At 40.7% G+C, this 21,552-nt stretch overlaps 1 protein-coding gene and 1 non-coding gene across 5 annotated transcripts in view; one reads left to right on the forward strand and one right to left on the reverse strand.

Annotated features, from left to right (window-relative positions):
- LOC149081537 (zinc transporter ZIP5-like) overlaps positions 1-7,646 on the forward strand; it is an 84,046-nt gene extending 76,400 nt beyond the window's left edge. For all 4 annotated transcript variants that reach the window (XM_089238474.1, XM_089238475.1, XM_089238473.1 and 1 more), the window contains exons 7-11: positions 3,183-3,330; positions 3,437-3,733; positions 3,826-3,906; positions 5,151-5,338; positions 6,084-7,646. In XM_089238474.1, the coding sequence (XP_089094600.1) occupies positions 3,183-3,330; positions 3,437-3,733; positions 3,826-3,906; positions 5,151-5,338; positions 6,084-6,230 (861 nt within the window). In that variant the 3' untranslated portion in view covers positions 6,231-7,646. The remainder of the gene's footprint in view (positions 1-3,182; positions 3,331-3,436; positions 3,734-3,825; positions 3,907-5,150; positions 5,339-6,083) is intronic.
- On the reverse strand, positions 4,549-4,620 carry TRNAA-GGC (transfer RNA alanine (anticodon GGC)). Its single transcript has one exon. It is a non-coding gene; the product is annotated as a tRNA-Ala (tRNA).
- Positions 7,647-21,552: the final 13,906 nt, after the last annotated feature.

A 21,552-nucleotide genomic window follows, 5' to 3' on the forward strand; every position in this document is an offset into this window, starting at 1 on the left:
AAAAAACCCCTCTTGGTGAGTCTTTACGTCATGAAATAAAACTACTGACCAAATTTCATATAAATAGATAGCTCCAGCGGTTTCGGCTCCGCATGATTTCTCTGTATAACCTTTGAACCCTCTTTTGTCCCAATTTAGTGTCGAATTTTGTCGAAAAACGAATAAAGCAGTAAAAAAAATTTTAATTATGAGCTACGGTGCGGTAGGGTATTTTCTAGTTTCCTATGCATTTCTGAGGGGGGGGGGGTGCGTTCTTCGTAAGCCTTCTTCTATTTATAGGTGTAATCAGCGTCTTCTACGCATTTCTGAGGATAGGAATGCGCACGCATTTCTAGAGGACACAAAGTCATGATATTCGCATTTGTAAAACATATACGACGTATTTCTAGGGGAACGAATGCCGACCTCGTGTTTCAAGGAATGCGTATCCATTCTTAAATGAACGAATGCCACTTACCAGTTTCTACGAATAATGCATGTATTTCTAAAGGCACCTCTAGAAATATCTTATAGGATATAGGGACTATCTCTGTACTTCTTGTGCACTTATAGATGTTGTAAAAGCCTTCCTGTGTATCCCTACCAACGCGCACCTGAAACAAATGCTATCAACGGATGCGTACATTTCTAGGAGGTTGCGAAAACCATCTCTTGAGAGAGACACATTTCTAATGCTACAAACGTCTACTAAGAATTTCTAGGGGAGCTGTAATGGCACCTTCTTTTTTCCAGGAATACGCAAGTATTTTTGATATATGAAAGCCACCTACCAGTTTCTACGAATTCCCGCCCATTTCTGGAGGTCGCAAAAGCCGGTTAAGAATTTATAGGGGTCGAGAGGCCTTCCTAATGCACTTCTAGGAATAATCATCGATTTCTAAAGAAACAAATACTGCCTATACTCATTTCCAGGAATAGGCACACATTTCTAGACGTCACAAAAGCCATCTTACGCCGTTCTAGGAGAACCAACATCACGCCTTCGTATTTCTAGGAACAGGCATTAATTTCTAGATGTACGAATAGCACCTACCCGTTTCTAGTAATACTCACTCATTTCTAGAGGTTACAAAAACCTGTTGCGCATTTGCCGCAATGCGTTTTAAGGAATGCGTACGTATTTTTAGGGGGTCTCGCTAGGGCTACGCATTCGTACTTGAAGTATGAAAGGCTTAAAATCACACCCATACGGTATTTTATTGATAACAGCATTCCTAATTTAAAAAAATTTATTTCTGAGGGTGCTAGATTTAGCGGCATCTATTGGCATTCCTTACTACTATAAATGAAACTTCTAAAACTAAAGGACGAAAAATAAATATGTACGCTATACTCTCTCACACAAAGAAAACGTATAAAATTGTCGTGTTTTCTAGACCTACGCAGGCGCACTCCACCTCTGACCTGGCAAATTATTTGATTTTCATATGTGTGGTCAGTTTAGGCCGTAGATGTGTTCGGTTTAGATAAGAGGGAGGTAAATCAATTGATGGTATCACTTCTTGGATTGATATTTACAGTAAAATAACATGACGTATAAGGTCAGACACACACTAGTCAGGTGAGCAGAGATAAACGTTCAAGCAATACTGGTGTACAAGGATGACGTCACTCTCCGCTACCATACGAAGGTTTTAGCAACTGGCTGTTGCGAAGATATATTTTGGAAAGAGAGAGCCCGCAGGGGCAGTTGAATTTTCTCTCGTTCCAAAATATATCTTCGCAACAGCCAGTTGTTAAAACCTTCAATACTGGTGTGTGTACAGGAGATTAAAATAAGTCTTGCTTCGATTCCTAAAGGGGGAGTGCTTTAGCAAGTGAAAATCTACTGTACACGAGAAGCGTATAGGAACATTTTTATTATCGGTAGTCAAACCGGGCCCAGAACTAAGAAGACGAGTCTTAAATGAACGAACAGACACACCATGCGCAACTGCTAAAGAATCCCCCACATGCACCTCATAAATGGAGAACACCAGGGCCGATTGATAAGGGACAATTCTAGGTTGTGGTGTCGCAGGGAATTCTTCCTCTAATAGGGTTGTTAATAAATGGAATAGCTTACCCCCAGAGGTAGTAAACTGTAACACAATTGACACGTTTAAAAAGAAATACGATAAACATGTTGGGGTAAATCGAGAAGCTATCCATTCTTAGAATAAGACAACCATAAGTATTCCTTATGGGCATTGCATAATATTTCATCATGTATTGTTTTTAATTTAATTTTTAATTGGGTTGCTATATTTTTGAAATATATGACATCCATATTTGTTATGGGCATATCTTTTTCTCAGCCACCTCATTGGGCATTTTGCCTGTTGCGGCCTTGTATTTTCCTCTGGAATTTCTAACGAATCAGTCAGTGCATGCCGGGGAATATCATTTATGCCACTGACGTAGGGGTTCTCAACCTTTTGTGTTATTACGGGCACTTTGTACCTATAAGATAAGGTCCATTGATCCTCTGTGCTAATAAAATGAATGCCACGGATTACAAAATGATATTCAGGGTAGAGAAATGTAAAACAATGAGATAATATTGTTTATCCTTCGAAGCTTACGGACATTTTTAAAATCTTTCCAATCACTGTGAACTCTGGTTTAGAATCCCCTGCACTAACGTTCTGCGTGTCAATTATCCGAGACGTGTTGCCATCTGTCCTCCATTCAACAAGTAAAAGTGGCAGATGCCTGAATCATCATGTCGATGATTTTGTGTGTGTATGTATGTGCGCGCGCACCACAGATTTCAAGTTGGGACAGAAAAACAATACCAGCTGACCACCAACATTGTGCTGTCAGCAGGGATCGAACCGAGACTTCATGTCATCGTAAAATGATGCACACTCTGCAAACACCAGTCTATAGCTCATTCGAACAACCCTCATACAATAAGGGTCATTCAAGTATCACGTCAGCATCGAGGGGAGGGGGGGAGTTTAGGATTTTCTGACTTTTGATGACAAGGGGGGAGGGGGTTTGAAGGTTGCTTACGTCATCAACCACCCATTTTGAAGATATGAAATATTCTAAGCTGCTGACGAGGGGGGTCAGTGTTTTGCTGACAAGGGGGGTCAAAAATGGCTAAAAATCTGCTTACGTAATACTTGAATAGCCCCTTAAGTGCCGAATATAAAATTCTATTAAAATAACGAAAATTATCTCTCTCTCGATTCTAGATGTTCCGACTGGCGAACGCCGAACTCCAGGAACAACTGGACTCGAGCCTGCCTCCAAAGAGCGTCGGCGTGGGCGAGAAACTGTCGCACTATCGACGGAACTCGTACGGCCTTAAAATCAGCCCAGATGCCAAGGAGGACACACAAAGTGAGTTGGTTTCACTCACTGCTAAAATTGAATCTGAAGGTTGTAGAGTATTCGTATACCTCTGTCAGAACATTGCTCAGATGGGTCGTTCTCACTTCCATTCCAGTGCTCGAACAAGATTCGGTTAAACCCGCTATTCAAGTCGGATCCAGGCGGTCATCGGCCCACGAAGTCGGATTCCACGGGAGATCGAGTTTCAGCTCCGATCCGGTATCCGGTGCACTCTACATTCCTCCAACAGCTCAGGAATCCGGTTCCGAATCCGGATACGTGGTAACTTTCTCCGAACACCACGGTCACGGCCACGGGCACAGTCACGAAGTTCCCCAATCCGTCTCGGCGGTCGCGTGGATGGTCATCATGGGAGATGGTCTGCACAACTTCTGCGATGGAATGGCGATCGGTAAAATTTCTTTGATGGACGATATTCCGATAGCGTATAATGTCTCTTAATGAAAAAAGCGTGACGAAACTAATAGAAATTATTCTTTCCAGGGGCCGCTTTCGCATCCAGTATTGCTGGTGGCATCAGCACGACTGTAGCTGTATTCTGCCATGAACTTCCTCACGAGCTTGGTAAGCCTTAATTTTTCGTGAAAAAATTTTACGTACCAATAGAACTGGAGCATTAGTCCCTTGCAAAGGTGGATTTATGGTCATTCCGCCTGGAGGGGATGTGCGAAAACTTTGCCGCCCTTCTTCCATTCTATTCTAATTTTTTAAGCCACAATTTGTCCTGTCCATATATATCATATACAACTACTTATAACTACTTGTTTCAATATATATATAATATATATATGTATATATATACTGTGTATAGTCCACTTGTTCCAATACATATATTTCTGTCTCTAGGTAACTAACACTTTTTGGTCACTAACATGCTAGCTGACTTTATCTTGGTCACTCACTGAACTGATCTCTAGGTGTGGGTGCGCGAGTCATTTTGCCATGTTTACACTCCACTCTCACTCCACTTTCTAGGTCATGTCTCAGTTAGTTGGGGTTGAAGAGATCTCTCGTTTCCATGTGTTTACACTCTGCAATCTCTTCACACCTGAGCCAAACTCACTATTAAAAGAAAATTAATTTTGTCTTTACGTGTTAATTAAATAACTGTACCTAACTGGCCATTCCAGTTATTTGAACCTCGGGACTTCGCAGATACAGGAAACTGGGGAGATATCGATGTTTCAGGACAGGAAAATCCATCTCTGCCCTCACGGGGACTCGAACCCCGGTCTCTCGTTTGCCGGACAAGTACTCTACCAACTAAGCTATGAAGACAGATAGACTTTCCTCTCCTTGGATCGTATGTATATGCTGAATGGCTCCGTGCAATGGAAGGTGGCAACATTCTACTGGCAGCTTGCAAGTGACATCAGGGCCACCAGATGGCGGTATATGACGGAAGACGTCACTCTCCCTTGTTAATACGACAGATACAGGAAACTGGCTAAGTGAACATATACATACGCTCCAAGGGGAAATTCTATCTGTCTTCATAGCTTAGTTGGTAGAGTACTCGTCCGGCACCGGGGTTCGAGACCCCGTGAGGGCAGAGATGGATTTTCCTTTCCTGAACATCGATATCCCCTCACTTAGCCTGTATTAACAAGGGAGAGTGACGTCTTTCGTCACCTCGGGACTTGAAAAAAGAATAATTTGAAAATGTGTAGCGAAGGAGTTGCAATAGGTTATGTACCGTCGCTAGTCAGAGTATGTACGAGATTTTTGTAAGAAGAGTTTAAAAATTGTATCAGATTCAGTACTTGTATTCAGTATTCGTAAGTAAGTACTTGCATATCTACTTCCAGGCGATTTCGCTATGTTACTGAAGACGGGTATGACGGTCAAGAGGGCACTGCTGTACAACTGCCTCTCTTCCGCACTGTGCTTTATCGGAATGGCCATCGGCGTATCCCTGGGCAGCGTCAACTCAGCAACTTCGTGGATATTCGCCGCTACAGCTGGCATGTTTCTGTACATAGCCCTTGTAGACATGGTAAGGAAACACCAGTTCAAACTATAGTTACATTTCCTAAACAGCACTCACAGGGTGGTCCGGACCTCCACCGATAAACTTCTGGGGGGGGGGGGGGTCTTACACGTCGAAACAAATACCTTTTCAAAGGAACCTTGGGTCGAAAAATTTATTCAGTCGGAAAACTAAATACCGAAACAACCGCAGGTCGCGGATACCAGGAAAAAAAATAAAGCATAGCATTGCAACAGGCTATGCGAGCACTCACAATAGCTGCTCGGAGTGACGTCTGGAGGGGTCTGTTGCAAAACTGACATTGACCAATAATGGAATGGTGCCCACGCTCACAGAGCCCTGCTCAGCAGCAACAATGATCCCGGCAAAAAGTTCTTCCGCTGAATCCACTAGTACGCGTGTCGTAGACTTATGATTTCAGTTGGTCCCAGAAGACGAGACGGTGGATTCAGGCCCGGGAAACGTGCAGGCCATGCCACAGGTCCATTGCGGCCAATCCGCATGGATATGTTGCCGCTTGTTTGGCGCTTCTCCCGTTACTAACGTCGTTAGCCGGCTGTTATCGTGTCTCGACCATAGGCTGTACGCAAAATGTTTTTGTCTTGACGTGTACAATCACCCCTAGAAGTTTGTCGGTGGAGTTCTGGACCTCTCTATATGTAACTATTTGTCATTAGTTACATATAGTAACTAACTTACATATAGTGTGTTACTTGTCTAGTAACATTAAGAATATTATTTTTTCCCGTAGCTCCCGGAACTAGCGACACCGAACGACGATCCAAGCTCGACACCATCCTATACTTTGGCTGTGCAAGTCCTCGGGATTTCCATTGGAGTCAGTGTGATGCTGTTGATCGCGATATTCGAGCACGATTTGAAGAACCTCGTCAGTTGATGGAATTTCGTGATTGGGGTCGAACTGGAATCTGTGATGTTTAAATTACCCATTAGTATTTTTTTTAACATTCTATTTCTTTTGGTGCTTTCGCGTAGTGTTCCTTTCGTAACTTTACGCATTTGTTTCGAAAATTAAGAACATCCCAGAAACATGAGAGTCTAGTTCATGAAATGCTCAAGTTCGAAATCCCATATTTACAGCATGGATGTGTGATTTGCATCTTAAACTTATAAGAGAGGTTTTTCTTGAGCTTATCGGGTGGCAAAAAATTAGTATAAAGTGGTTAAAAACGCCTCCTAAAAAAAGAGAAATTACTTTTCCTCTTTGTCTCACGAAATCAGAACATCTCAATAGAATCGGATTATTACCACTGCCGTTTTAACGCATGGGGCTACCCGGGCCTCAAAAAAATGTGATAAGATTGAAATTTTCGAAAGGAAGCATGCAAATTAATAGTAATAATGTGATCCTCACGTATTCCCAAGGGATCAGCATGATCCGTCCAGGGAATTTGTCAGTGTTAGTAAACATCCATGCCCGGACCGGGATTCGAACGCAGACCGGCATAATGAGAAGCTAGTTCCCTAACCACTCGACTGCCAGGCGGCGAGTGGTAGTAATTTGTAGACAAGTGTTTTTAGCCTGGTAGGGCCTCCGAAAAACTCAATTGGTCCTGGAGCCCATGATGCTCTCAAGACGGTTCTGATTATTAAATGGATATTTTCATGGAAATGAGCTTCAATTCGTTCGAATAAATGCTTCACATCTTTCCTGGTCATGTATGCAAATTCGGAATAAGCCAATCTAAACATTACTGGTACAATCAGAAGATATTTCTGCAAATGCAAAAATATACGTGTACATTTTCTTGGACAGTATGAGAAAACGCGCTGATACAAGGGCGTAGCTGGGGGCGGGGACTTGAGGGGTCTGATCCCCCTCCCCGAAAAGGAGAAAATGACCGAAAAAGGGAAAAGGATGGCCAAATCTATATCTACCATTTTGGTCCCCCCCCCCCGAACGAAATTTCTGACTACGGGCCTGCGCTGATATCATAGTAATAAATTGCACTGTTTGTTTGGCCTTTACCATGGATCTTATATATCAAGACATTGAATCGAAAAGTCCCCAGAACAGATCTGGATTGAACCTCAACCATGTGTGGTTTCCATCATCATGGTTGTCAAGCAATAATAGCTGACTCATTTAGATAGCTTCTTTTAATATGGCACCCCCGATATCTCTCTCGATAGGATTAGCATCAAGCACCATCGTCAGATATTACCCAAAGAAATCACCGAAGCATCAGTGAAGTTTGATGGTCATTACCAAATTTTTGGTGGACACTTCATTTTTATTTTCAGGTGAATCAAAAGGAGCAACTGTTGGAACCAGAAATTGTTGGAAACTGGAGACCAATACATCCAGTGGCGTTAGAGCCGGGATGGGGGGGGGGGGTGGTTTCTGTGGGTACTTGAGCACCCACGGTAATTTGAGACACGTTTCCCTGCACCCAGAAGTGATTCAAAAATCAAAATTTCCTACGTAATGCTCAAGATGAGCGCCCACAGATTCGAAACATTTCCGACGGCATCGAATACATCAGAAAACTTATCAGGATGCAGGTTTTGCTCTCTACCATTATATTCTAGAAGTTGGAGAATCGGATAGGGATGGCAGTATTTCATTTGCCATCAAGATTTCACCCATGTCTAAGAAGCTGTATCAGTGCAATTGAAATTTACATAATCGTGATGGCAAATGAAAATGTTATCTCCATACAAGTCTGTGAATTCAATTCTGGAATCAAATGGTAGAGAACCAAATGCACACACACTGCATCTTGATAAGTCTTTTAATGCATTAGTTTCTACTTTCTGGTTCCAGCAGTTGGAGACTTAGTTTCAAGATGATAAATGAAGTTCCCCTCAAAAATTCGGTCATTGCCTTAACAAACTTCATTGATGATTCAGTGGTTTCATGATTTACGAAATCATTTTGGCATTTTGGAAGACGTTCAATGTACTTTTACGCACATTCTTTACCAACTATAAGATCAAGAAGAACCTCTTAGAAGTTGAAAATGCAAATTCCAGCCACGACTGCACCCGCGAGTTTCTTGCACTTAATTTTCGAAACAAACGCCTGTATTTACCAGCTTTGGTGCAAAAGAACACTCGAGGCCGAATTAGTTCATAAATTGGTGAACACATACTTTTTCTTTAGTAGCTTTGGGTGCATTGGTAAACTGTAAATTATAATCATCGTGACCTTCATTTACCACATAAAATACCCCGACCAATCCATGATACCCGAATGAATGCTTTTCACTCTATTAATCTTCCCAATTACCAATGAACGAACAGCGTCTCTGAAGCCAGAGTTTCTCAACCGGTGCTCCGCGCGCGCTTCTCGGGGGCTTGTGGCCAGTACCGTCTTAACGCAAGGTCCCGGGGCCCTCATAAAAATGACATCTGATTAAAATTTACTAGAATTTACGAGGCAGGGCCTCACAAAACCCACTTGGCGCGGGGGCCCACGATGCTCTTAAGACGGCCCTGCTTGTGGCCGCTAGAAAAAATAAAATAAATCAGTAAAAATATAATAGAAAGAGGCCTATGGGCCGCCATAGAAATCATAAGCAGTCGAACTTGGTTAATTCGAAGCTCAAAGGAACAGCGAAAAAGTTCGAGTTATCAGATTTTCATCAATAAAGGATAACTATGCGTTTTTACAAGAAATTAGAAACTCGTAATAACTATGAAAACTGTACTAAATGTTATCACTTACTACGTGCCTGTTTCCGCGTTGCTGGAACTTGTGTTCGCATAATATGATCACACGGAAACGACGAGTATTTCATTTGCAAATTTGTAATTTTTGTTCCTTTTCTTTTCGGATGCTCTTACACATTGCACAAAACCTTCAGCTTGATTTAGAGCGTATGGGATCAACCCATAGCCCGCGGGCCAAATGTGGCCCGCGACCTCAAACTTAATTTTGTGGAAATGAACTAATTGACACATTTGCTTAGGTGACTCGTGACATATTTACATATCGCTTAAGTAATTCGTGGTACAACTTTCACAGCTCTTCAACGGCCTGTGGCACATTTAGAAACCACTTAAGTGACGAGTGGCACATTTACTGTTCATTTAAGTGACCCGTGTGGCGCATTTACAGATCGCTTGAAGGACTCGTGGCACATTTACAGATCGCTTGAAGGACTCGTGGCACATTTACAGATCGCTTGAAGGACTCGTGGCACATTTACAGATCGCTTGAAGGACTCGTGGCACATTTACGGACCGCTTAAGTGACCTTGGTGCAGTTCAACATCGCTCAAATGGATCTCGACATTTTTAACAGATTTTTGTGACCCACGGCCATTTGAAGGTCGCTTAAGTGACACGTGACATTTAGTTAACCTGAGTGAACCGCGGCACAGTTCTAGACTACTTAAACCGCCCGCAGCATAATAATAGTTCATTGGACTGACTCGAGGCACATTTCTCGAGCACTTTATTTTCTAGAGCACTTAGCAGCCCATGGCACATTTCCATATCACCTAAGTGTCCCGTGGCGCATTGGCGCATATATAGATCGCTTAAGTGGCCAGTGGTACAGTTCCACATCACTCAACTGGCTCGCGGCACATTGACAGATAACTTTCGAAAAATGGCACATATATATACATCAATGAAGTGACAAGCGGCGTATTTATAGTTCACTAGAATGACCCGTGGCACAGTTCCAGACACCTAATGTGCTCGCGGCAGTTCACTTAAGTCATTCAGGGGCCCACTTACATTTACAGATCACCTAAGTGACCCGTGTGGCTCATATGTAGCTCGCTTAAGTGATCCGTTGTACAGTTCCACATCACTCAACTGGCTCGCGGCACATCGACAGATTACTCCGCACATCATCCAGCAGGGCCCCTAGGCGGAGATCTTTGGTAAATCTCCCGGATCCTCTTCTATAGTGAAAGTATAGTGTGAAGCAGGGGTGACTGGGGTTTTCAAAGGGGGGGGGGGACATTCAAAGATCACTCAAGTAACCGGCGACACAGTTCCAGCACACTTAAGCGATCCGTGGCAAATTTAGAGATCCCTTGAGTGACATGTAGCACAGTTTTAGAGCACTTAAGCGGCTCCCGGTGCGGTTCTACATCGCTCAAGTTACCCGCGGAACATTCCCAGATTACTTACCCCGGTATAATTACGGATCACTTGAGTGATGCGCTGCACGGTTCCAGAGCACTTAAGCGGCCCGGAAACATTTCCAGAGCATTTGAAGGATCCGTGAAACATTTAGAGATCGCTGAAGTGGCTCTGTAAGGAATTTATCATTAGGGAAGAATGTTAGTTCAGGTGCCCACTCGTTTTTGGCGCACCGAGTAAGATGCCATTAAGAATATTTCATAAAGGGTGATTGATGACGTAAGCATCATCCAAACCCTCCCCTCCCCCGTTGTCATCAAAAGTCAGCAAATAGGGAACCCACTCCTCCCCCATCGATGCTGACGTAATACTTGAATGACCCCTTGTCTACACTGTTTTGGTCACGTAGCCCTCCCTTGTAAATATAATGAATTTGAACATAAAATTGAATAAGAAACAATAGGTAATTCCTAAAATTTTCGATTTAGCCAAGTTCACCTGTACCTTTTAAAAAGGGCTGCGCATAGGCTGAGATTGACTTGGGCGTCTGGGCGGGGGGGGGGGGGGGAGGCAAGGTCATTATTGTTGGGGGCACGATGACGATGACGTCAATTCATATATACATATAAACATTAGATCAGTCGACTCTACCTTTGACGCTGGAGGCAATGCCCTTCCACGCCCCCGTATCAGCGCTCATGGGGGCTGCGGGCAAGGCCGTCTTAAGAGCATCGTGGGGCCCCCGGGCCAAATGACTTCTCTGAGGCCCTACCAGGCAAATTTTCGAAAATCTCAACCAGATCCCATTTTTGTGAGGCCCCCTTTTCTCTTGAGGCCCCCGGGCCGTGCCCGGGTGGGTCCATGCCTTAAGACGGCACTGGCTGCGCGAATCAAAAAAAGTCGAGAACCGCCGTCATTTGAACAACTTTATGAGAAATCCTATTTGCGGAATGCAAAATGCAAGAATATTCGCCGAGATCTGCCCTCAGGGCTATTACAATGGCTTTTTAAAAAAAAAAAGGCCTGTTTTTATTTAAATAGTATTTTTTTCCCGAATCAAACGCATAATGGATTAGAGTTTAACTTAAAATGTACCGCCATCTAGTTTTGAGCATATGAACTAAAATACCATATCTATAATTTCATCCAATATATCAAAAGCGATTTCAAAATCCGTCATTTGAGTAAACAAATTAGATTAACTACAAATTATTTCGAAAATTCAAAACTTTTGATATATTTTAAAGTGATTATTTAATATGAAAATTTTGAATGTACTGGCTGTCTTTTTCTCAACTGTTACGTTTAATGTTATTCGATCGTTGCGGTCGGGTACATCAGTGGTTCTCAATATGGAGCCGTATGGCCCCCTTGCTGTCTCAGGATAACGTAAGGGGAGGGGGGCACAGAAAGCTGTGAAAATATGTAAAAAATATTTCACTTTGAAGTGAAATATGGTAAGAGAAAATGTTACTACTTCTCTTACCACATTTCACTTCAAAGTCCGTCCAACAGAGCTGGCTATAGAACCAGGGCCATCTTTACCCACGGACCCGGGGACTCATATCCTTGGGGGGCTACATGATGAGATTTGGTACTACGATTTTCGAATATAAGTATGTAAGCTGTTACTTCCAGCCAAGTATAAGGCCCCAGAACATCACTTTACCCGTGATGTTGAGACGGCCCTGCATAAAACCCTTAACAAGGAGGAAAAGCTCAATGAATTCTAGCCCAGGGTAGGGATGCATTCAGGGTGATGTGTCAGGAGGGTCGATTGTGTAGGTTCGTTGAGTGCGTCATCACACAAAGGGATGATCATTTGCCTTCTGGATTCGTGTTTGGTCCAGGATTCCAGAATTCGATCTTATACATAAGATTTTTGTTCATTACAAATTTTGCTTTGACTAACTTCATTCGGTAAGAAGTCTCGATCTGGGACGGGGGGGAGGGGGGGGGGCACGTGAAAAAAAAGTCGTCCAAAGCAGCCCCCGGACTGGAAAAGGTTGAGAAACACTGGAGTAGATGACGCTTAGGGTGGATTCACGTCTACAGACACTCACCGTGTCGCGTCAAACACGGCAAACATTCTTTTCACACAAAACCAACGAGCGCTATTCATATCTACAGTATCGTGACTGCTCAGACACAGACGGACATTTTTCGTGTTAAAGAATGGTTGCCGTGTCTGACACGACACGGTAGGGTCCGTAGATGTCTACACACCTTTAAGGATACGTCCATAGTACATCGCTTTAACACCGGGCAAAAATATTGTGAAAATGCATCGGAGCGGTGATAGTGCATCGGCCTACCTGCTTTTTTACCGGCTCAAACACGCTTTTACCCACTTTAATCGGAATGAATTATTTGTTTTTCCACGCTTGAACCGCTTAAGGTCGTGCACATTGTGCGGCTACTAAGAGGCACGGGAGTGCATGATAGAGACCGGCGACGAAAACAATTGTATTGTTTTGTTCTACACGATTTTAGAGTGCGCACAGTCGAGAAGCGAGACAAAGAAAAGGAAAGAGGCCTCTCAACGGGGTGAGCGATTTGAATAAACCTGTTTGTCGATGTGCTGATTTTCGCTATCTGCTGATTGGTCCGTTCCTCCGTTTTTTTTCTTTCCGCCTCTTGTGTGGAGGGATTATCATCACACCCTTACATTTCAGATCCCCTCCGGCCACTTTATCTATTCTACTTTTCTTTACAATGTGCGAGATCTCTTCCCCCCCCCCCCCCATGCACTTTTTTCTTTCTAGTCGCAATTCTTGTGGCTCGTACCTCTTTGCTTCGCTATGAGCGCAGCTAAAAGACTCCCGGTGAATTCACTGTTATCTTCCGACTGTGCTTGTTGTTTTCTCTTGTTTTTATAAAACAAGTAATTTTATAAAATGACAGTTTACAGTCCTGATATTTCACCTGCCCCTGACCGTATGTATGGCCAAGTGAGTTACCCTATGAGTGATCGAGTGAGTTTAACATTTACCCACTCCCCTGACATTTCAGTACGTGATCGTATGAGTAGCCAAGCGCATGACCGTATGAGTCATCGAGTGAGTGCCCACATAAGTGACCAAGTGAGTTTGACATTTATTCCCGACATTTCATCTACCCTGACCGTATGAATGACCAAATTAGCGACCAATGAGCACCAAGTAAGTGACCGTATGAGTGATCAAACGCATGGTCGTATGAGTCATGAAGCGAATGGCTGTATGAGTGACCAAGTGAGCAACTAAGTGAGTTGGACATTCGGCCCCAGATACTTCACACATTTTTCCCCTTGTGTAATTATTATGTGAGTATGCTACAAAAATTTGAGGCAATGCATACAATGCTTTCAATAACCGTTACTTGGTCATTCACATAGTCATCCACACAGTCACTCACATACTCAAACGGTCACCGACTCGGTCATTCATTCGGTAACTCACTCGGTCAATCATATGGTCAATCATGCAGTCAGTCACTTAATTACAGGTATTCACATGGTTATTCACTCAACCATGCAGCCACTCACATACTCATACAGTCATTCAATTGATTATTATTCAGTCACTTATACGATCATTCACTTAGGCATTCATATGGTCACTCACTCACACATACAAAAATTCACTCACTCATATGGTCACTCACCTAATCTCTAGGTCTCTCACACAGTTAGTCACTCATACGTTCAGGGCAGGTGAAATGTAAGGTACGAAATTTCCGGGAACGAAACGTTTCAGGGGTGAAATTTCCGGGTCGCATTTCCACATGGGCATTTCCCCAGGGCCCCAATGTTTTAATTGGCCTCCCCGAATTTCAAAAAATAGCCTACTTTTTACTTTATTTGATAAAAATTTGGAAAATTAAAGAATTTTCCCCTAAATCCCATCAAAGCAATTTCTAAAGTGCCTATTATTAGCAAACCTTATTAAATATCAATTTCAATGTTATACCAATCAGCGATAGACTTTACACAGCATGTATATTGCCCCATTTGCAATGTTAACTCCACGACAAAAGTATGTTTCAATGTGTCACAGTCTTTTGTTCCGATTATTCGATTTCACATCTCTTTTTGACCATAAAATTATTTATGAAGCCATGGCAAGAAAGTTTGATCATCTCATGAATCCTCAAATCTCCTCCAATATTCGCAAATTGCCAAACTTCATGCATCTGATCTCGTAAACACTTTTCAGACGAGCTGCAACAATTTCCATTCTTTGGTCAGAGGCGCATTCGCTGTTTGCAACTGCCACGGTTTAATTAAGTGAGAAGCGGTGCACTATGGACGTACCCTAAAGGTAGGGATTACGATATAAATGTTATACAAAAAATTTTTCATGCAAACTTCAAATTGACAACAAATAACCAATGAACGTGTTGGTTACATTCGGGGGAATGTGACCAATAGGCTTATTGGCTATTTTTCTAGTTTTGCAAAAGATCTTTTTATCAAACTTTTATAGCATAATCCTGATCTAAGTTCTATGTAGTAATTTCATGGTTAGACTGGGATTACGGTATAAAGGTTTTATAAAAGATCTTTGATGAAACTTGAAAATTCAACCAATAAGATCACCGGTTGCATTTGTTCGAATGTAATCGAGGGGCTTATTGGTTCAGTTTTATAAATAAAATATATTTTATCAAACTTTATAATGTAATCCCGGCTTCAGATGGGCGTTAAATTTTAGAAAAAATTGTTAAAGTTTTAGAGAAAAAATCTTTTGTAAAACTTGAAAAATGAAACCAATAAGCCTATTGGTTACATCCACCAAATAGGTTTATTGGTTGTTTTGTAAAAGATCCTTTACCAAAATTTCATAAAACTTCAAATAATAAACTTAATGAAGTTATCGGTTGCATTCGAGCAAATGCTACCAATAGGTTGGTTATTATTGGTTATTTTTCAAGTTTTGTAAAAGATCTTTATTCAAACTTTTGTAATGCAATCCCAGCCGAAGCTGTATTTTTAAAGTTTTATGAAACATCTTTTACAAAACTTGAAGAAAAAAAAATAACCAATATGTGTATCGGCTACGTTCGAGCAAATGCGACTGACGCGCTTGTCGGATGCATTTCTCAAGTTTTACAAAAGAACATTCATCAAACTTTTACAGTGTAATCCCGGATTTTCAGTATTTCGAAATTGTATAAAATAATAATCACACGCATGCGCGTGAGACCCACGTCCAAAATATACCGAAAACTGAATTAAAAAATCTATCGCTTTCTCTATCGATTCTTAAAGAAAACAACTTCAAAAAGCAAATTAATTTGTTGTTAATTGTTTTTGCGAGTAAATATTTAATTATTTTTATTTTTTGTATGGAATGTTCCTATTATTACATAATACACAGTGTACGTACATTACTGTGTACATCATGCATATTTTTGTGCGTGTAATTTGTTTCGAGTATGTCATTTGTATTCAAGAAGTTAAAAACAAACCGAGCTTTTGTGATCTGTTATTGTTTGTAAATAAACATATGAATCGTGATTGAGTTTGGTTATTGATTGGTTATTTGATTGGTTTTGGCCGAGGCCTATTGTGATTATGATGATTTATGTGATTGGGGGATCCGTTTCGTAGTCCGTTTACAGCAGGGTGCAAATTGGTATACCATGAGAAACACGTAGGTAGGGCGTGGCTAAGATCCTTCTCGTTGTGGAAGCGATTTACGGAAATTTCGCCTGCCCTGACGGTGTGAGTGACTGAGTGACCATATGAGTGAATGGCCGTAAGACTAGTTTTTTTAGGAGTAGAATTTCTGCGCCGTGTGCAGCGTGAAAATGCTGATTGGTTAAAAGCCTGAAATTCAGATTTTTTTGACCAATCAACGTTTTCACGCTGCACGCCCTGTAGTAACCTGCTCCTAGGAAAACCTGGCTTAAGTGACCGATGTGGGAGTAGCAGTATGGGTGACCAATTGAAGAGGTGAATGAACAAGAGAGTGGGTGTGGGTAACTATAGACCCGTTTACATCGGGAAATGGAAAAAGCGGGTTTTTAACACCCGCTTCAAGAATTTTAACCAATGACTGCGCTCCATTTCTTCACTTACAAAGAGGAAAAAGTCGTCAAGCGGGTGGTAGAACTCCCAATGCTACTGCAATATTGCACATGTAAACGGGGCTTATGCGTGAGTGACAGTATGTGACCGTATGAGTGACTACACTCACTAGGCCTCTCATATAGTTACTAAGATGATCACACATGTGGTCACTCACTTGATAAATCACACGGTCATTCTCTCATATAGTCCTGCCATTGTTCATTCATTCTAGCATGAAATCACTCACACAACCACTCACTTGGCCACTTATACAGTCAATCGCACTCTCATATGGTCACTCATACAACCATTTTTACTGCATTTGAGACGTTAATTTTTTCTCTCAGCGATAGAGAGCGACGGTTATACTAGAGCTGGCCATATTGAACAGCGGTGAACATTGTAAAATATTGGAGCGCAATCAGCAACACGTGATTTCAGATTCTAAAAAGTGCATCGGCGGTGACAAACATTAACAAACTTGAAGCCAAAATTTCATTCCAAAGCAGCCGGAATACAAAATGTTGATGAAATATTTATTCTTTTGCTGCCATCTAGTGAGTATAATTCCAACCAAAATTGCAACTATTGGTTTCGGTTCGTAAGTTTTAGTTCAAAAGAAGGAACGAATAATGAAAATGGTGTCCGTAATCGTAATCTGAGAGTGACCGCTAAACCGGGGTTCGAAATACATTATTTAAATAGGATATTTTTATTTGTCCGTAAAACAAAGGTGACTGCATCTGAGGGGTGAGCGGCGGCCGCAAAAGATAAATGAGAATGAAAAAAAAAAGAATGTAGCACATGAGAATAAAATTAACATTTATTCGTGTAATCATGTGTCACGAATTATAACAGGAGCTTCACGAAGGTCCGACAGCTATTTCAATAATCAAAAATAATCGAATAATTTTTATCAACGTGTCGCGGGCCACTTGAGTTACCTGGGAATGTGCCGCAATCGTCTTGAGTTATATGGGTATATGCCGCGAGTCACTCGGCCGCGACCTGAAAGTGTGCCGCGAGCCACTTGAGTCAACTTGTAATGTGCTATGGGCCACTTTAGTAAGCTGCAGATGTGTAATAAGGCCGGGATCTTCGCGTTAAAAGTTTTATAAAAGTTCTTGTGTAAAACTTGAAGAATGCAGCCAAGAAGCTTATCGGTTACATTAGAGCAAATGCGGCCGATAAGTTTCTGGTTTTTTTTTTCAAGTTTTTAAAAAGTTCTTTTATCAAACTTTTATAGTAAAATATAGTTTTACCAATAAAAAAAGCTACCCATGAACCCCGCCTTCTGTGACGTATCACTACCTTCATCACTGCGACCAATCACGGGATTTTAAATTTTATATTAGTGTTATATTAATTTTAAACTGCGTTTAAGTTACGATAAATGTGTTAATAATTATCACTTTTACCGGCGAATATGCATAGTAACCAAGTATCGTTGCTAAATATGACAAATACTAAAACAAAATTATCACTTTTACCGTAGATTATGCATAATAACCAAGTCTCGTTAGCAAAGTTGATAAAAACTTGAAATTTATCGCCTTTATCTATGATTTCGCATAATACCCTAGCGTAATCGGCGAATATGATAAATATGAAAAATATTACATATGAGTCTAGCATGTGTGACAAATATAGTCGGGCCCTCCGATGTAATGATAACAAATTTTACCATTTTATCCCGATCGCACCCGTTTATAATATACATTTGAATTAGCATGCATAGTATATCATATAGTACAATTTATCATATTTACCAACGACGCGACGCATGGGTATATTGCATAATCACCAGTAAAAGTGATAATTTGTTAATACTTACTGAGTTTACGAACGAGCTCGGGCACTATGCATAATCGTCGGTAAAAGTGATAAATTTAGGGGAATTTATCAAACTCGTACTAAAATGCTTGGCAAGTATACAAATTAAACGGTTATTATGTGTAATAACCACATTTATCACATTTACCGTAACATATATACGCGACCGGATTTATACAAATTATGTATCAGTATAATAGCCAATATCTAATATCAAACCAGTATTACTCGGTTACATCACGCTTTCGCAAATAAGGTAGAGTGAACAAATGAGTTAGTGAGTGAGAAATTGAGTAAATGAATGGATGAGCTCTTATACGAGCGAGGGATCGAGTGAGTGAATGAGCAAGTCATTGCCCGTGAGCAAATTATCGAGTGAGTGAACGAGAAAGTGAGTAAACGTTTGGAAATGGATGAGCATAATTTGCATAGCTATAGATATTGCATTTTCCTCACACGCGTTTAAATATATACAGGGTGAATAAGAACACACACACACACACAGCCACGCAATTCCCCGTATTTTCCACCCTGAATCCACGTATTATTGTCTACGTTGAAAAAAAAGTCATCGGGAATTTCAATTGCGGACCCGTCACTAGGCCGGGGCAAACAGGGCAATGCTCCTTGGCCTCGAGCCGAACGGGGGCCCTTCCACACAAAAAATTTACACTTGCATATTTCTTAAAATTTTTGGCAATTTTTTTTTTTAATAATTCAAAACAGCACACATAAATACATGGACACAAATATACAAAATAAAATAAAGACAACAGAACAAAAGACAAAACATACACTATGCAGCTCTTAGGGACCCATTTGGTCCGTCCTAGAGCTTAATAAATACTATATATAACAAACGGCACGCTCGATTTATATTTATTTCATTTCATTCATTTTTTTTTATTACAGATATTTCAAATTTTTCCTTGGTTACCTATTTATATTTCCAATAAACCTTTCAAAATTCGTTATAGAGTTTGGGAATGTGAAAATTTCTTTCTTGAGATGTTTATTTATTCTAAGGTCTGATAATTTTTACAAATAGTTGGTCCTAGGTAATTTATACTTTTTTGAACAAGGTATTTATTTGTTTTTGGAGTTAAATACAAGAAGTTGTATCTATTTGAGGTTCTATGGTTATTAGTTTTAAGAAATAAATTATGGTTTTTAGTCATAAAAATTATCATTTTATACACATAAATTTGTCTTAGATCAAGTATTAAAATTTCTGATTTCATTAGATCTGGATTACTAAATGACATTACCTTACGTTTTATGCGATTATAGATGTTATTTAAGTTCTTAATATTGTCGTGATAGGCACCTCCCCACACTGTAATAGCGTAAGTTACACTTGATTGGATCCAGGCGTAGAAAATTGTTTTAAGGAGTTCCGGACTTACAATGTTTCTTAATCTATATAAAGCTGCAATTTGTTTTCTTATCGTATTACAGACATTGTTAGAATGGCTATTCCATTTTAGATCGTCTTGTATAACTACGCCTAAATAACTATATTCTCTTACTCTTTCTATGTGACTGCAAGAACAGATTTGGGAGGGGTATTTACAAACGTGTAATCTTAGTGATATTGGAGTTTCTGGTTTAATATCTCTAATTTTTAGACAGATGAATTTTTGTTTTTTCTACGTTTGGAAGTAATTTATTTTTTGTTAGCCATGTGTTAATCTGTCGAAGTTCATCTTCAACTTCAGTTATCAAATGAGAAATATTTTACCTTCAACATATAATTCGGTGTCATCCGCGAAAGACACTATTCTACCATGCAATTTTAGAAGGCATAATTCATTTATATATATCAGAAAAAGTGTGGGGCCAAGTACTGTTCCCTGAGGTATTTCAAGGTAATCACTTTTTCCATTTTCTATATGAACTGCCTGTATTCGTCCATAACAGTACATCTCGAACCACCGCAATAGTTCACCACGAATTCCGGCATTCTCCATCTTATGTAATAACAGAGATGGATCTACATTATCAAAAGCTCTTTTTAAATCGATAAAAACTGCTATTGAATAATTATTGTTGTTGAAGCTCTGGTTTAGATATTCATTCACTTTTGCGATTGCCATTTCAGTGCTTTTTCCTGTTTGAAAACCGTATTGATTCTCAGCAATGAAGTTTATACGTTTCAAGTAACTAATTAATTTTGTTTTCATACTTTTCTCAACCATTTTTGAAAAAACCGGGAGTGCCGAATGAATTTCTTCTTTGCAGAATGGGAAGGGCGGGGGAGCAAACCTTTTTTCCGAGCATAACCCTTTCATAGAGGGCTTTAACAAGAAGTCTGCCCCGGGTCCCCAAAAGTTCAGTCTATCTTGTCTTGAGATGACGAGAAATGGAGAACACCATCATGGAAGTTAGTCGATGAAGTAGATGAACGAGCGAAAGATGAAAACGGGTGTAATGTATCTTCATGCAATATAGCCAAAATTTTTTCCTAAAAATATGTCCAGTCTTCAGCAGGATGAAAGAGACCATTCAGTGAGTGTTGTTGGAATCGTCAGCCGGAACACTGAACACCGCACCAGATCACTGCCAGAAAGGAAACATCTAGTAGGATGATGATCCGTCCATCCCATAGGTGGAGATTGACTTGGAAGTCTGGGGGGGGGGGGAAGTCCATTATTGCTGGGGGGCACGATGATGATGATGATGTCAGCTCATATATACATATATATATTAGATCAGTCGACTCTACCTTTGTCGCTGGGGTGGGGGGGGGCAATGCTCCCCCACCCCGTATCTCCGCCCATGGTCCATCCACAGCTTCGCTGGTTTCTGATGCTCTTGTGCTGGCAAACACGATCGATACGATGCAGATCTTAAGAACCAAGGCGCCACTGCATTTTTTTTGTCAGAGAGTACCCCCTGACCCCCCAAATGACGGGCCTGCCATGACTCAATACTCCCTGTTTATGGGTTACGCCCATGGAGCTTATATTACATATAATGTAATAGTATAAGCTCGATGGTTACGCCACAGAGAGGCAGCAGTCAGCTTGACGGGTGGTGGAGTAGAGGCAACCAAATACCCACCACGATAATGCTTATCTTTATGCAGCGCCATCTAGTTTTGATTATATAAACTAGAATATAGAAATTCTACGATCGCATCTATTTCATTAAAAAAATCGCTAAATCTTTTATTGAGCAACAAAATTTAGTAAAATGCAATTTATTTGATAAGTTTAAAGCTTTTATTTTATTCTAAAATAATTTTAATTTATAAAAATTTTTTGTC

This window comes from Pholcus phalangioides, unplaced genomic scaffold (assembly GCF_987345545.1).
Source record: "Pholcus phalangioides strain wild (caught in Gottingen) unplaced genomic scaffold, Ppha-v1.0 ptg000010l_1, whole genome shotgun sequence".
Taxonomy (NCBI): Eukaryota; Metazoa; Arthropoda; class Arachnida; order Araneae; family Pholcidae; genus Pholcus; species Pholcus phalangioides.